The sequence below is a fragment of the Equus przewalskii genome, chromosome 23 (assembly GCF_037783145.1).
Source record: "Equus przewalskii isolate Varuska chromosome 23, EquPr2, whole genome shotgun sequence".
Taxonomy (NCBI): Eukaryota; Metazoa; Chordata; class Mammalia; order Perissodactyla; family Equidae; genus Equus; species Equus przewalskii.
The window spans coordinates 14,067,801-14,082,037 of record NC_091853.1 but is presented as its reverse complement, the minus strand read 5'-3'; the positions used below and the strand labels follow the sequence as shown (position 1 = coordinate 14,082,037).

At 35.0% G+C, this 14,237-nt stretch overlaps 1 protein-coding gene across 2 annotated transcripts in view; it reads left to right on the top strand.

Moving 5' to 3' along the window:
* The window catches only part of ACBD6 (acyl-CoA binding domain containing 6), a 180,937-nt gene that overhangs the window by 71,592 nt on the left and 95,108 nt on the right, over nt 1-14,237 (top strand). For both annotated transcript variants that reach the window (XM_070591731.1, XM_070591732.1), the window contains one exon: nt 10,600-10,689. In XM_070591731.1, the coding sequence (XP_070447832.1) occupies nt 10,600-10,689 (90 nt within the window). The remainder of the gene's footprint in view (nt 1-10,599; nt 10,690-14,237) is intronic.

Below are 14,237 nucleotides of genomic sequence, written 5' to 3'. Positions count from 1 at the left end.
TTTTACTCATCTTCCCCTCAAACTCACTCCCCACCCTCCTAACATAGTTATATCACAACTTTTAGTTTCAGATTTCTGATTGAATCTCTATTGAATCAATGTGTATTGTATAATTAATTATAATAAAAATGTAATATAGTTAATTATAATATGATTATAATATAATTACATTTTTGTGACTATGTAAATATTGTTCATTGCTAAGCTATGGATTGTACAGTGTGTATTAGTGAGCTTTTGCTGTAGCAAAAAACAACTCAAAATTTCAGTGGCTAAAAACATTTATAGTCGCGTGTCACTTGATGATGGAGATATGTTCTGAGAAATGCGTCATTAGGCGATTTCGTCCTTGCGCGAACATCAGAGTATACTGAAGGGGAACAAAATTTGTCATCCCAAAATGTGTTTCTTTGACATGAGGATTATTTCAGGCTGCTATAAACATCCATATGCAGGTTTTTGTGTGGACGTAGGTTTTCAGCTCCTTTGGGTAAAATCCGAGTGTGATTGCAAGATCATATGTTTGTATGTAAGAGTATGTTTAATTTCATAAGAAACCACCAAACTGTTTTCTAAAATGCCTGTACCATTTTGCATTCCCACCAGCAATGAACGATGCTCTATTGTTAGCTGCATACGTGTTAAGAAATGTTATGTCTTCTTGGAGAACTGACACCTTTATCATTATGTAATGCCCTTCTTTATCTTTAATAACTTTCCTTACTTTGAAGTTTGTTCTGACTGAAATTAATAAGATTACTCCTGCTTTCTTTTATTTGTATTAGTTGGTATATTTTCCTCCATCCACTTACTTTTAATCTATACGTATCTTAATATTTAAAGTGGGTTTCCTGTAGCCTACATATGGTTGGGTTGTGTTTTTGATCCATTCTGGCAATCTTTTAATTGATACCTATGGACCATTGACATTCAAAGGGAATACTGAAATAGTTCAATTAATATCCAGCATATTTCTTACCGTTTTCTGTCTGTTGTCCTTGTTCTTTGATCCTGTTTTTTCTTGACTGTTTTTCTGCCTTTTGTGGTTTTAACTGAGCATTTTATAGTATTCTGTTTTCTCTCATTTCTTAGCCTTTTTTTTAACCTTTTTTAGTGTTTGCCCTAGAGTTTGCAATATACGTTTATGACTAATCCAAGTCCACTTTCAAATAACATGATACCATTTCACAAGTAGTGTTCCTTAATGATAACAAAATAATTCTACTTCCTCCCTCCTGTCCATTGTATCATTTCTGTCACTCTTTTCACTTCTATATAAGCATATATAAAGTGTATGTATACATATCTATGTATACATAAGATAGATACATAAGCATATAATCAAATGTTGCTGTTATTTTGAACAAACTGTTACCTGTAGATCAGTGAAAAATAAGAAAATTTAAAGTTTTTATTTTACTTTCACTTATTTCTTCTTCAGTACTCTTCCTTTCTTTATGTAGATCCAACTTCCTGACCTATATTATTTTCCTTCTCTCTAGAGGACTTCTTTTAACATTTCTTGCAAAGTGGGTCTACCAGCAACAAATTTCCTCAATTTTTGTTTGTCTGAGAAAGTCTTTATTTCTTCACCTTTGAAGGATAATTTCTCAGGATACAGAAGTCTGTGTTGGTGGGGTTTTTTTCCTCAACACTTTAAATATTTCACTCCACTCTCTTCTTGGTTGCATGATTTCTGAGGAGAAATCTGATATAATTCTTATGTTTGTTACTCTATAAGTAAGATTTTTTTTCTCTGGCTTCTTTCAGGAATTTTCCTTATTTTTGATTTTCTGTAATTTGAAAATGATATGCCTAGGTGTAGTTTTTTTGGCATTTATCTTGCTTGGTGTTCTCTGAGCTTCCTGGTCTGTGGCTTGGTGTCTAGCATGAATTTGGGGAAATTTAGTCATCGTTTCAGGTGTTTCTTCTATTCCTTTCTCCTTTCTTTTCCTTCTGGTATTCCCATTCTGTGTATATTATGCCTTTTGTAATTGTCCCACACTTCTTAGAGATACTGTTCTATTTTTCTCAGTCTCTGTTCTCTTTGCTTTTCAGTTTTCGACGATTCTATTGATACATCTTCTAGCTCAGAGATTCTTTCCTCACCCATGTTCAGTCTGCTAATAAGCCCTTTATTAGGCTCTGATAACACCCCAGCAGGTTAAGCACTGGTGAACTAGTTTTGCCATGAGGGCAGGCCCTGTTAAGAAGAACCAAGCGTTCTGGAACACAGTCATGACACCACGTAACCATGTTTTGGTCAAGGACAGACTGCGTATACAATGGTGATCCCATAAGATTAGTACCATATAGCCTAGGTGGGTAGTAGGCTATACCATCTAGGTTTGTGTAAGTATACTTTGTGATGTTCCCGTACTCACAAAATTGCCTAACAATGCATTTCTCATAATGTATCCCTGTCTTTAAGCAAAGCACGACTGTATTTCAAAATGGTTCATTTCCCCCTCCATCTACCAGAAGCCCAAGGAGATTTTTTTCTGATGTTTACTGTGGGAACCTGGTCAAGCTCCTGGAGGTAAATCTTCCAATGTTAAGGAGTCCACCCTACCACCAGATCCTCCTGGAGCCTTTAGCTCTCAGCATTGTCGCCACTGAGCCTCCAGCAGCTTGTCAATTACAGTCGGGTTTTCCTACCTGGCTCTGGTTCCGGTGGCTCCCCCTGTGAGGCTCTTCTCTGGGAAGTCAAGTTCCCCTGTCACTCTAGTCGTGGGGCAGTCGTGGCCCTGTCTCCTCCCCTCCTTTATGAACCCAAGAAGAACAGTTGATTTTTCAGTCTGTCAGCTTTCTGCTGGTTGTTTAGATGGAGTGACAACTTCTAAGCTCCTTACACTGGAACTGGAAGCCCAGTTAACTTTTCAAGGTCACTTTTTCACTGGAAAGTATTATGTATGTACTTTATGATCCCTATTAGAATTTTCCGTCTTTCAAATAATAATGCTTTATATTGTGTGTGTTATAGTTTACAGAGTACTTTCACTTATTACCATATTATCTTCACAACAACCCTCTGAGGTCGATGTTGTCTTCATTTTACAAGCAGGAACTAGTTCATATTATTTGTTCAAATACAGACAACTACTAGGTGGAAATGCATGTCTGAAAGAGTGTTCTTTTCACCACTGGATTTAAGAAGGATAAGAAATTTCCAGTTGGCTCTGCTAGTGTTATGCTCTGATTTGCGGCAATTTCTTTTATAAAACAGTACTGAAAGTGAGATCCACACGTGACCTTCGCAGAGACCGTTGGACAGCAGCGATAGGGATAAAGTAAAGGTCAGAACACGAATAGCTTACACTAAATACCACATTTTTTTGGTGAAAAATAAAAGGAACCCTTTTAAAACGTGCCGCTTCTGTCATCTGTTGCTTTGATGTAGTACAGCTTCCCAGGTCTTCCCGTTTGTTACCCAGGCAGCTACCTGTACCCCCAGCCTGCCGCAACACGGTGTTTCCATGAGCAGATGAAGTGTTTACACATTCATAGACTGAGACGCCAAGAATTCAGTTGGGTTCTCTCATTGCTCCAAGCAGATTTCTGTCCTCTCAGCCATGACAACTCAGGCTGGGCTTTGAATACTGATAGCAAGCCCTTTTATTAATATTTGTGCGAATTAATTTAAGAACTTGAGGGAGATGGGAGCTTAAAATTAGAATCAAACTTAACATCCTAAGTAAAATAAATGGTACTGCTTCATGACATTTAAAGTTCTAGCAAATAAAACAACAACTTGGTAAACCTTGATGATGGACTAAAAGTATATAACCTCAAAATTAAGTTTCTAGCTAAATACTTTTAACCTTTTATCAGAAGAAAGACATTTCCCTACTATAATGAGTTGAGTAGCAATTCCAGTTTTGAAAGGACATCCAGTTCTTATTTGTGTTTATCTGTCTGATATTTGAACTTCAGATGTTTCACTACTGATTGCCTACTATTCTTTGGGATCATCTAGGACTTTCTTTAAATGTTCATCCAGCAGTTTCAATCCAATTTCTGTCTTGCCCTTAGATGATTAAAATTTACATTTATTGCACTTAAAATTTGCTATGAGCATATAAAGAAATTTAATTATAGTCATAAAATGATAAGCCACATTTGTATTCCCACATATTGAAATAAACAGAATTATTATATTGCCTGAAGTGCATGTATTTGTATCTGTAACTATCATAGCACATGATTATATATAAAGTGTCTTTTAAATAAAATACTTATATTTCATAATGAAGTTATTTTATTATGCATAAGTATAGTTCCTGGCATATATTTTTTATTTATTCAAGTTGTAATTACTACTAATATAGTAAGGCATGTATTTCTAATTTTAAAAAATTACTTGGTGTTTCCTACTGATGTAGTAATTAGGATATTGTCTGTATTTCACACAATATAAAAAAGTTTTGTAGTTATACTCACTATTCAGGAAACTGTATTTCAGATGTTTCAAGGTCCAAGCTTATAGCATTATGGTGTTATATGTACTCATTTTTTATTTAAATTACAACTTTTATTATATTTTAGCCATTTGCAGAAACGTTTGCAAATTGAGGTAGATAATATGAAGAGAAATGTGAAGGAGAAGATCTCAAAGCCTATTAATTTTTTAAGTGGTGGTTCAGTTTTTCTTTGAGCCATATTTAAAAAGCTCTTCACACGGGCCAAATATTTACAGTTTTTCCAAGAAAATGTCCTTTAAGAGTAAAGAATGATTTAAATAATTTGTAAGATATATTTAAGATATGAGCGGAACATTTCTTATCAATGATCAGATATAAATTATGGCTGCATTATTCTTGTCAGACACATTATTTCTCAGATGAGTGACATATACAGTAGACACTAAATACATGCTTATTGATGGTACCGTATTTAAAGTCTTTTAAATCTTTCCATTAATTTAAACTTTAGAACAAATGTAGCAGTGTAATAATATTTGAAGAAGCAGCTCTCTGTCATCAGTTCCCCCAAAAGCCTTTAAACAGTTCATTGGTTTTTCATAGGTTCTTATCGTATGACTCTCAAATTCCTCTTTAATTGAGCTGCTTCTTTAGTTCTTTCATTTCTGTCCTTTTGAAGGTATAATTGTTATACCATTTTCCGTATGTTTATTGATTTTTTTCAAATGCTTTGAAGGAGATCACCTTTCTCTTGACTCCATTCCTTTCCCTTCTTGCCTTGTTTTAAATCTGTGGCTCATGTCAGAATAGAATTTACATGCTTTTGGCTTGAGAAACTGCTGTAAAATGTGGCGAAACTGAGTATTAACCTAACAAAGAATCAGAAGGTTTAAGAGGCAGAATCAATATACTGAGGCTAAATTTATGCTTTTATTTAAGATTTGAGAAAGGAAAAAAAATCCATCCTCTTTAACTTTCTCTGTTTGAGTGTATTTTATTTTGGTTGTGTAGCTGACTATACTATTAATTTGAAAGAACTTTGTTCATTCACATTAATAATTGAGAAATGCATTCTAAATTGTCAAATTGTGCTCATTTGCTTTAATACAGTCAGCACTGTTTAAAAATCAAGCCTATGGTAATACTTTACATCAGAAACTCATATTTAATACAAAATCAGAAAATAGTGAAAGTAGTTGAAATCTTATGAGCTCTGGCAACTATTTTTTGTTTGTTTTTTATTGTGGTAAAATATACATAACATAAAATTTATGATTTTTACCATTTTTAAATGTATAGTTCTGTAGCACTGAATATATTTGCATTGTTGTGCAAACATCACCACTATTCATCTCCAGAACTTTTTCATCTTCCCAGAACGAAACTCTGTCCTCATTAAGCACTAACTCCGCATTCCCACCTTCCCCCAGCCCCTGGTGGCCACTGTTGTACTTTCTGTCTCCATGAATCTGGCTACTCTAGATATCTCATATAAATGGAATTATACAATATTTGTCCTTTTGTGACTGGTTTATTTCACTTAGCATAATGTCTTCAAGGTTCATCCATGTTATAGCATGTTCCAGAGTTTCCTTTCTTTTTAAAACTGAAGAATATTCTATTACGTGAGTATACTGCATTTTGTTTATCCAAATATCCGTCTATGGACGCTTGGGTTGCTTTCATATTTTGGTTATTGTGAATAATGTTGCTATGAACATGGGTGTACAAATTTTTGTTTGATTTTTTTCAATACTTGAAAAATTTTAAGCATAATGGAAAAGTTGAAAGAATTTTGCAGTGGACATCTATATCCTATCACCTAGATTCTACCACTAATATTTTACTATGCTTTCTTTATCACTATCCATCTCTATCCATCCATCGATCTGTCTTATTTTTGATGCATTTCAGAGTATTTTGCAGATAATACACTTCCTTCTAAATGCTTCAGCATGCACATCAACTAAAATTCAGTATTGGTTTGGTTTTTCTTTTAAGATAAGTATGTCATTTATTTATCCATTGTCTTATGATGGACTTCTGGGCTGTTTTCATGGCAACTTATTATTAATGCTGTTGTTATTATTTTATGCAGGATGGAGTAGTGTTTCCCTTGCTTATTCCTTCACCTTTAAGGCACTAACATTATGGCTTAGTAAGTACTTGTGAAGAGATTTTTTTTGCTGAGGAAGATTTTCCCTGAGCTACCGTCTGTACCAGTCTTCCTCTAGTTTTCATGTGGGTTGCTGCCACGGGATGGCTGAGGAGTGCTGTAGGTCCACACCCAGGATCCAAACCTGTGGAGTTCGCCAAACTTAACCTCTAGGCCACAGGGCCGGCCCCCACATGAAGGGATTTTTAAAAGTAGTATGTTTAAAATCCTTCTCAATTCCCTGATAACTCAGCAACACCATTTCTCTTTACCTTAGAACTTGGCCAGTGAAAGAGATCAAGTAGTTGGTGATTTTAAAGTGTATCACGCATATTGGCATGTGGTTTTCTTTTAATGCTGGTAAATAAATTATCCCATAGGTAGCCACTGGCTTCCATGCTAGGTGTATCTCGAGATCTTAAACTGCCTCCCAGTCCTACTCCTGTCCTTAAGTTTTTGAAACATTGTTAGTTCACTATTGAGAGAGAGGTGGAAATAGGAGGCATTGTGTAGTTTCTGGTGGTCGCAGGTGGGGAGTTCTCGCTGTAGCCAGCTGCTACAGCAGCACAGCGGCAAAGGGTAGGACATAGGGATAGGAGAGAGGGGATGGAGACCTTACAGGGTATTGGTAGCTGATGTCAATCTCTACTACAGTTGTAAGTTGAAACCAGTTTTTTTGCAGAGAGAAATTCAAGTCAACCTGTCTGCAGTTTCATGTGTTAATTAGACAGTGCTTTACCATATCATCTTTAATAGAATGGCCAAGTGACAACTCTTAAAAATTTAAACATACCATCTTTGCCATATTTTTGTCTTCTGTATGTATGGTGTATGAGCTTTGTATCTGTTCTCAAAATACCATAAGAACATCAAGACTCATTTTAAAAAAATACAGTCTCTTTTCATTTAATTTGTAATATCCAGGAGAAAATGTAACTTTAAAAAAATTCGAAATGGTTAAGGACAAGTAACTTAGGATATCAAAGAAGCATTTAAAATATTAAGACCCACTTTGTATTTTCCAGAAGGTGTGAAAGTAATACCACTTAATAGGTTTGCTGCCAGCCTGCACTTTCGAAGCACTTTAGAGTCATTCATCTGTCTGAGGGGACAGTATGTGCACCCTTGGTTAATAGATGAGAACTCTTTTTTACCCCCCGGTGTTTTACTGTATTTGAATTCCGGAATTTATCCAGAGTTCTCCAAACAGTGCTTGTGGTCTTCTCATGGCCTAACAAAGATTCCTTTTATTAATGGCTTTCCCCTCTTCTCTCCTGACTACTTCTGGGGTATTTTTTCAGAAGAGTTGTTAAAACTAGAAACAGACAAACAAAGAATTGTCAGCTTTTGTAGTAGCAGTAAAAATAAATTTAACTTGAAAATTTGTAAGAGATTATATCATTCGTAGGAGTTAAAACAATTATTTATAAAAATAGTGAAATAATTCCTAAATTTGGATAAAGTCTTTAAGCAAATGTAACTTTAACATGCACCTAATTCCTGGTTTTCCTTCTGAAGGAGAGATTATGGAATCCTGTATCTAAAATAATTTAATAATTGCATTGTATTGGTACAGCTATGTTTGTGGTTAACAAAAAGAAAGGAAAGAAACCACAGGTATTTATTTCCTGGTTTTGTCGTAAATGGGTATGAGGATACCATCTCTGCAATTTACTAGTTATGTTATTACTTGAACTAATAATTCATCTTAAATTAGAGCATGTTTACGGGAACCTTATAATTTGAAGAGGTAAAGAGTTAGGACATTCAGACACCTAGTTGTACTGGTCTTTGTTCATTTAAATATAGAACAGTTTGAAGGCAAAAATTCCAAAGCCTGGTTTATTTTATCTATGCTTATTTACCAGTATGTTTCATCCTGCTCTTGTTTTTGAGCTTCTTAATACTGTATAAAAATATTAATCATTTGATGGTCTTAATGTAGATATCTTCAGTGCTTCCATGGAAAGTCATTGTCAGAAAAATCATTCTAATTCAAGGTTAATTAGTGTACCATTAAAATAATGTGTTACAAAAATTAATTACATCGCAGGTCAAAAAACCTGTTAAAAAGCGTAGTGTAAATGTCTGAGAGCACCTCATCCTCTTTAACATTGCTCTGTGGTGCCACCCTTCAGGAAAATATATCCCAAGTGAAAATCTCTGCTGAGGTCCAGTCATAGGTGTTTCCCCTAAAGTAAATTTTTGGCACCACATATGGGAAATTTAAAATATAACTCCCATTAACAGTAAAATGTGTTGCTTGTCTGCTTTCCCATCGAAACAGCTAAGGATTTATACTTTAGCATTAGTTGATGGCACCCTATTGGGTTAAACAGGAACCTGGTTGAGAAGTAGAAATTATCTGTACATCTTGTGTAGATATGTTAATATTATGTTTTCTTACTTAACTATTAGGTGGTTCTGGTATGTGCCTTGTGTAAGTATATCACACATCATTTTAACTCTGTAGTAATTCTTGTTAATAGCTTATCTTAGCCATAAAATGCACATTTAAAATTAGAACTAAAAATGGTAGAGACTTTGAAATTTTATCTGATTCTTTTAATATAAAAGCTGTAAAACGGTTACATTGAACTATAGAATATTTTATACATTGGTAATTGTTCTGAGAGTCTTATTAAAATATCTCCTATTCATATGGAGCTTTTTGGAATTAGTGCCGTAGTAACAGCAGGTTAGCACACATTAGAGCTACAGAAATTGTAACATAGGTAAAACTGCTCTCTGTACATTTTTTACTTGGCTTTTAGAATTGTGTCCATTTTCAAAAATTCCTAGTGGACCCTGAACAAAATGCTTTTGCTACGATGATGAGTTGTGAATGATTTGCCCACGTTTTTGAATTTTCTGTTTCCTTTCTTCTTTGGATTTTGTGTAAGCATATTGGAAAATATATTCACAGGTAAATAAAAATAAATTGAACAAATGAAAGAAAAAGACACATTGTAGGGAAGAAATTGTCTTACTTTGGGTTTTTTTGTTTGCTTCAAGAATAGATCCTGCTTTAATTAGTTGAACTAATAGGTGTGTGAAGACAGTCTGAAAGATAAAGAGTGTAAGTGGGTTTAGAAAAGCTTTCTTGAAAGGTGTTTTTTTACTTTAAAGCCATCTTTGTCCCAGCTTATTTCTACTTAAATCTTTTCTAAAGTGACATAAAGCAGGGATTTCAACTTAAAGTGGAAAAACATTCCATTCTTTAAAAATGACAACATCGCCACCACCCTCAAAAAGTGGTGTTAAGCCCTACATCACTCATTTCTTCAGAAAAGCCCTTCGCTTTGGGAGTTTTGTTTATTCTTTGGACCAAGTAGGCCTCACGTTTTCACGTTTAGTACTTTGTCTCCTAACAGTTAATCATCTGTTCTGATTTACAAGTGGCTTTCACAGTCAGCGTTTGAAGATAGACGCTAGTAGACTGTACTAGTGTTTTTGAGATATTTCACAGTGTAAATTTGGGGTATTAAACAGAAATGCTTAGCTTCAAACTGATTAAATTTTCTTACGTTTTAAGGAATAAACTTGAGTAAATTTAGATATATTACATTTAGAGTATGATTTCTACCTAGATTTAAGTACTTATTTTTTCATCCCTAAGATTTCTTTCACCAGAAGTAAACATAATAATTTAAGAAAACTATCTGTTACATTCATAAAGTACTTAACACTTACAAAGCATTATCTTATAACTCATTCATTCAACCAAAGTTATTGGTATTATTGTTGTTAGTATTACCCTTATCTCGGCTCTATGGGTGAGGAAACCGATAGGGCTGAAATAAGTCATTGGGCTAGTCCATAATGGATTCCAGAAGTAGAACTCAGGATTTCCAATTGATTTCAAAAAGTCTACTGCTCTTCCCTGAGCATTTTATATCAGTCATGCTTAGAATAATTAACCTACAGTTTTATATATTACTTTCTCTTTCTTAAAACATTTTATCTTTTATATGGCCCCACAACTGGCTTAAGAAATTCATTTATCTTTTTCTGTGTTTTTAGGGCAGAGCTCTACTCCATTGGGCGTGTGACCGAGGGCATAAGGAGCTAGTCACAGTGTTGCTACAATATAGAGCTGATATTAACTGTCAGGTAAGAGTGATGATGAAGAGGGAGCTTTTTGAGAAAAATGGAGGTAAAATCCACATAACCCAAAATTCACCGTATTAACCGCTTTATTAACAGTGTTGTATGGCCATCACTGCTGTCTTGTTTCACAACATTTTCATCACCCCAAAAGGAAAGCTTGTACCCATTAAGCAGTCACTCCCTATTTCCCCCTCACCCCAGACGTTGGTAACAACCAGTCTGCTGTCTGTTTTGATGGATTTGCCTATTCTGGATATTTCATATAAATAGAATCATAAAATATGTGGCCCTCGTGTCTGTGAGTAAATAATATTCCATTGTGCGGATATATGGCCTTTTGTTTATCAGTTCATCAGCTGATGGGCACTTGGCTTATTTCCACCTTCTGGCAATTGTGAAGAATTGCTGTGAACAATCCGTGTACATGTTTTTGCTTAAACACTTGTTTTCACTTCTTTTGGTTCTGTACCTAGGAGTAGAATTTCTGAGTTACGTGGTAATTTCATGTTTGACTTTTTTAAGAACCTCCAAACTGTTTTCCAAATGAATTACACCATATTACATTCCCACCGGCAATACATGAGGGAATTTCTCCACTTCTTCACCAATACTTATTTTCCTTTTTAATAGCCATCCTAATGGGCACGAAGTGATATCTTATCATGGTTTGATTTTTATTTGCATATCCCTAATAACTAAGGATGTTGATATCTTTTCATGTACTTCTTGGCAGTCTTCTTTGGAGAAATGTCTGCGCAGGTCTTTCGCCCGTTTTTAAATTGAGTTATTTATCTTTTTGTTGTTAAGATGTAAGAGTTCTTTATGTATTCTGGATACTAGACCTTTGTCAGATATATGATTTACAAATATCTTCTCCCTTTCTGTGGTTTATCTTTTCACCTTCTTGATAGTGTCCTTTGATGCATGAAAGTTTTTAATTTTGGTGAAGTCTAGTCTATTTGTTTTTTCTTATATTGATTGTGCTTTTGGTGTCATACCTAAGAAACCGTTGCCAAATCCAAGGTCATTAAGATTTACCCCTATGTTTTCTTTGTAGCAAAATATATATAACATAAAAATAGTTAAAATGGTAAGTTTTAGATGTACAGTTCTGTGTCATTAAGTACATTTACATTGTTCAACCATCACCACCATTCATCTCCAGAACTTTTTCATCATCCCCAAATGAAATTGTACTCATTAAACACTAACTTCCCATCTTTCCATTTCCCCAGCCCCTGGCAACCACCATTCTACTTTCTATCCACATGAATTTGACTTCTCTAGATACCTCATATAGGTAGCATTGTACAGTGTTTGTTCTCTTGTGATTGGCTTATTTTACTTAGCTTAATGTTTTCAAGGTTCATCCATGTTGTCGCATGTGTCAGAATTTCCTTGCTTTTTAAAACTAAATAATATTGCATGGTATATGTATACCACATATACATTTGCTTATGCAAATATCCGTCTGTGGACACTTAGGTTGCTTTCACCTTTTGGCTATTGTGATTAATACTGCTATGAACATGGCTAACAAATGTCTGTTTGCGTCTTTGCCTTCACTTCTTTTGAGTATATTCCCAGAAGTAAAATTGCTGGATCATGTGGTAATTGTTTCATATGTTGAGGAATCACTGTACTAATTTCCACAGTGAGTGCACCATTTTATGTTCCCATCAGCAATGCACAAGTGTTACAATTTCTCCACATCCTTACCAACACTTGTTATTTTCTGTGTTTCTGATAATGGCCGTCCTAATGGGTATGAAGTCGTATCTCATTGTGGTTTTGATTTGCATTTCCCTAATGATTAGTGATGTTAAACATCTTTTCATGTGATTGTTGGCCATTTGTGTATCTTCTTTGTGAAATTTCTATTTATGTCCCTTCCCCATTTTTCAGCTGGGTGGTTTGTTTTTCTGTTGTTAAGTTGTAGGAATTCTTTATATATTCTGGATATCAGTCCCTTATCAGAAATATGATTTGCAAATATTTTCTCCCATTCTGTGCATCGTCTTTCACTCTGTTGAAGTATCCTTTGATGCACAACAGTTTTAAATTTTGATGAAGTCCAGCTTATCTTTTTTTCTTTTGTTGCCATGCTTTTGGTGTCATATCCAAGAAATCATTGCTAAATTCAATGTTATGAAGGTTTTCCCCTCTTTTTCAATGTTATAAAGCTTTTCTTTAAGAATTTTGTAATCTTAACTCTTATGTTATGTTTAGATCTTTGACTCACTTAGAGTTAATTTTTCAGTTGTAACTACACTCTCCAATTCATTTCATTCTAAATTTCTTATTTGACCTTATGAAAATCCCTAGTGCCTTGACAGATCTACCTTCTCCCATTTCAGCTCATTTCATCCGCTCTCATGCTATTATGCTCATCCTCATTCCCATTCCCTGTTTTTCAGCTGTTGTGGCCACTTGGCAAAGCTCTAATTCTGATTAATCCAGTTGCCTGCCTTCTATACATCTACACCTGGGCTCTGGGCAATGCTAGAAAAAAAAAAAATCACACAACCCTGATATTATCATAAGTCATGGTATCCATCTTTAGTTTTGCCTCGCACATCTAATGGTCTTTCTTATTCTCAGATTATCTCCTATTTCACAGAGAAAATAGAATAAATCTTTATCACCAACCCAGATCTCAGCCAGTAGTACCAGAAATGTTTATCTCTTCTTGGATATGCCTCAGACATTTGACTCACAGTATCTAACACTGAACCTACCATCTCTCAAGAACTACTCCCACTGTATTTGGCACCATTATCTAACCAGTTTTCCTGGAGTCATCTTTGATTCTTCTCTCACTTTCACACCCATTCAAGTCTTATAGGTTCTGTCTCCAAAGTATATCTTAAATCTGTCCACTTCTCTATTTCAGCATTGCCAGTTCACTGGTTCAAGCTTCTTAAATTATTTCAGCAGCTCTGAAATATATCTCTGCTTCTAATCTTGACATCCTTCAATTTATTTTTCACTTTTCACCTGGAGAGTCTTTCTGTAACGCTAATTTGCAAATCTTGTCTTGTTTACTTTTATTTTTCTAAGATAAAATCTGAATTTAGTTTGCCCGCTAAAGCCTTTCACAATTTGGGCCTTGCTGGCCTCTCCTCTTACTTCTTAGCACTCTCCTGTGTATGCCCCACCCCTGGTACGCTAAGCTCCACTAGTTCTGAAGAACTGGACATGCTGCTCACTTCTTGGCCTTCGTGTATACTATTTTCTTTCTCCTTCATTCGCCCTCCTAGGCCTCAGCTTACACGTTGTTTCCTCCAGAAGCCGTCCTTCACTCTAACCAGGTGGGCACCCCCCTATCTTTTATAGTTGTCTGTTCTTAAGCCCATCAAGGAATCGTTGCAGTCTGATCACCTTGTGTTCTGATTGGCTATGTACATGCCTGTGTCCTCAGCACTACCATATAGAGGTACCAGAGTTTGGTTGTATCACCAGTGTCTCACATATCTGAATATAGTAGGTGCTCAGTAATTATTGAATAAAGTAATATTAACTTGTAAAGAAGTTGACAAAAAATTAGAAAA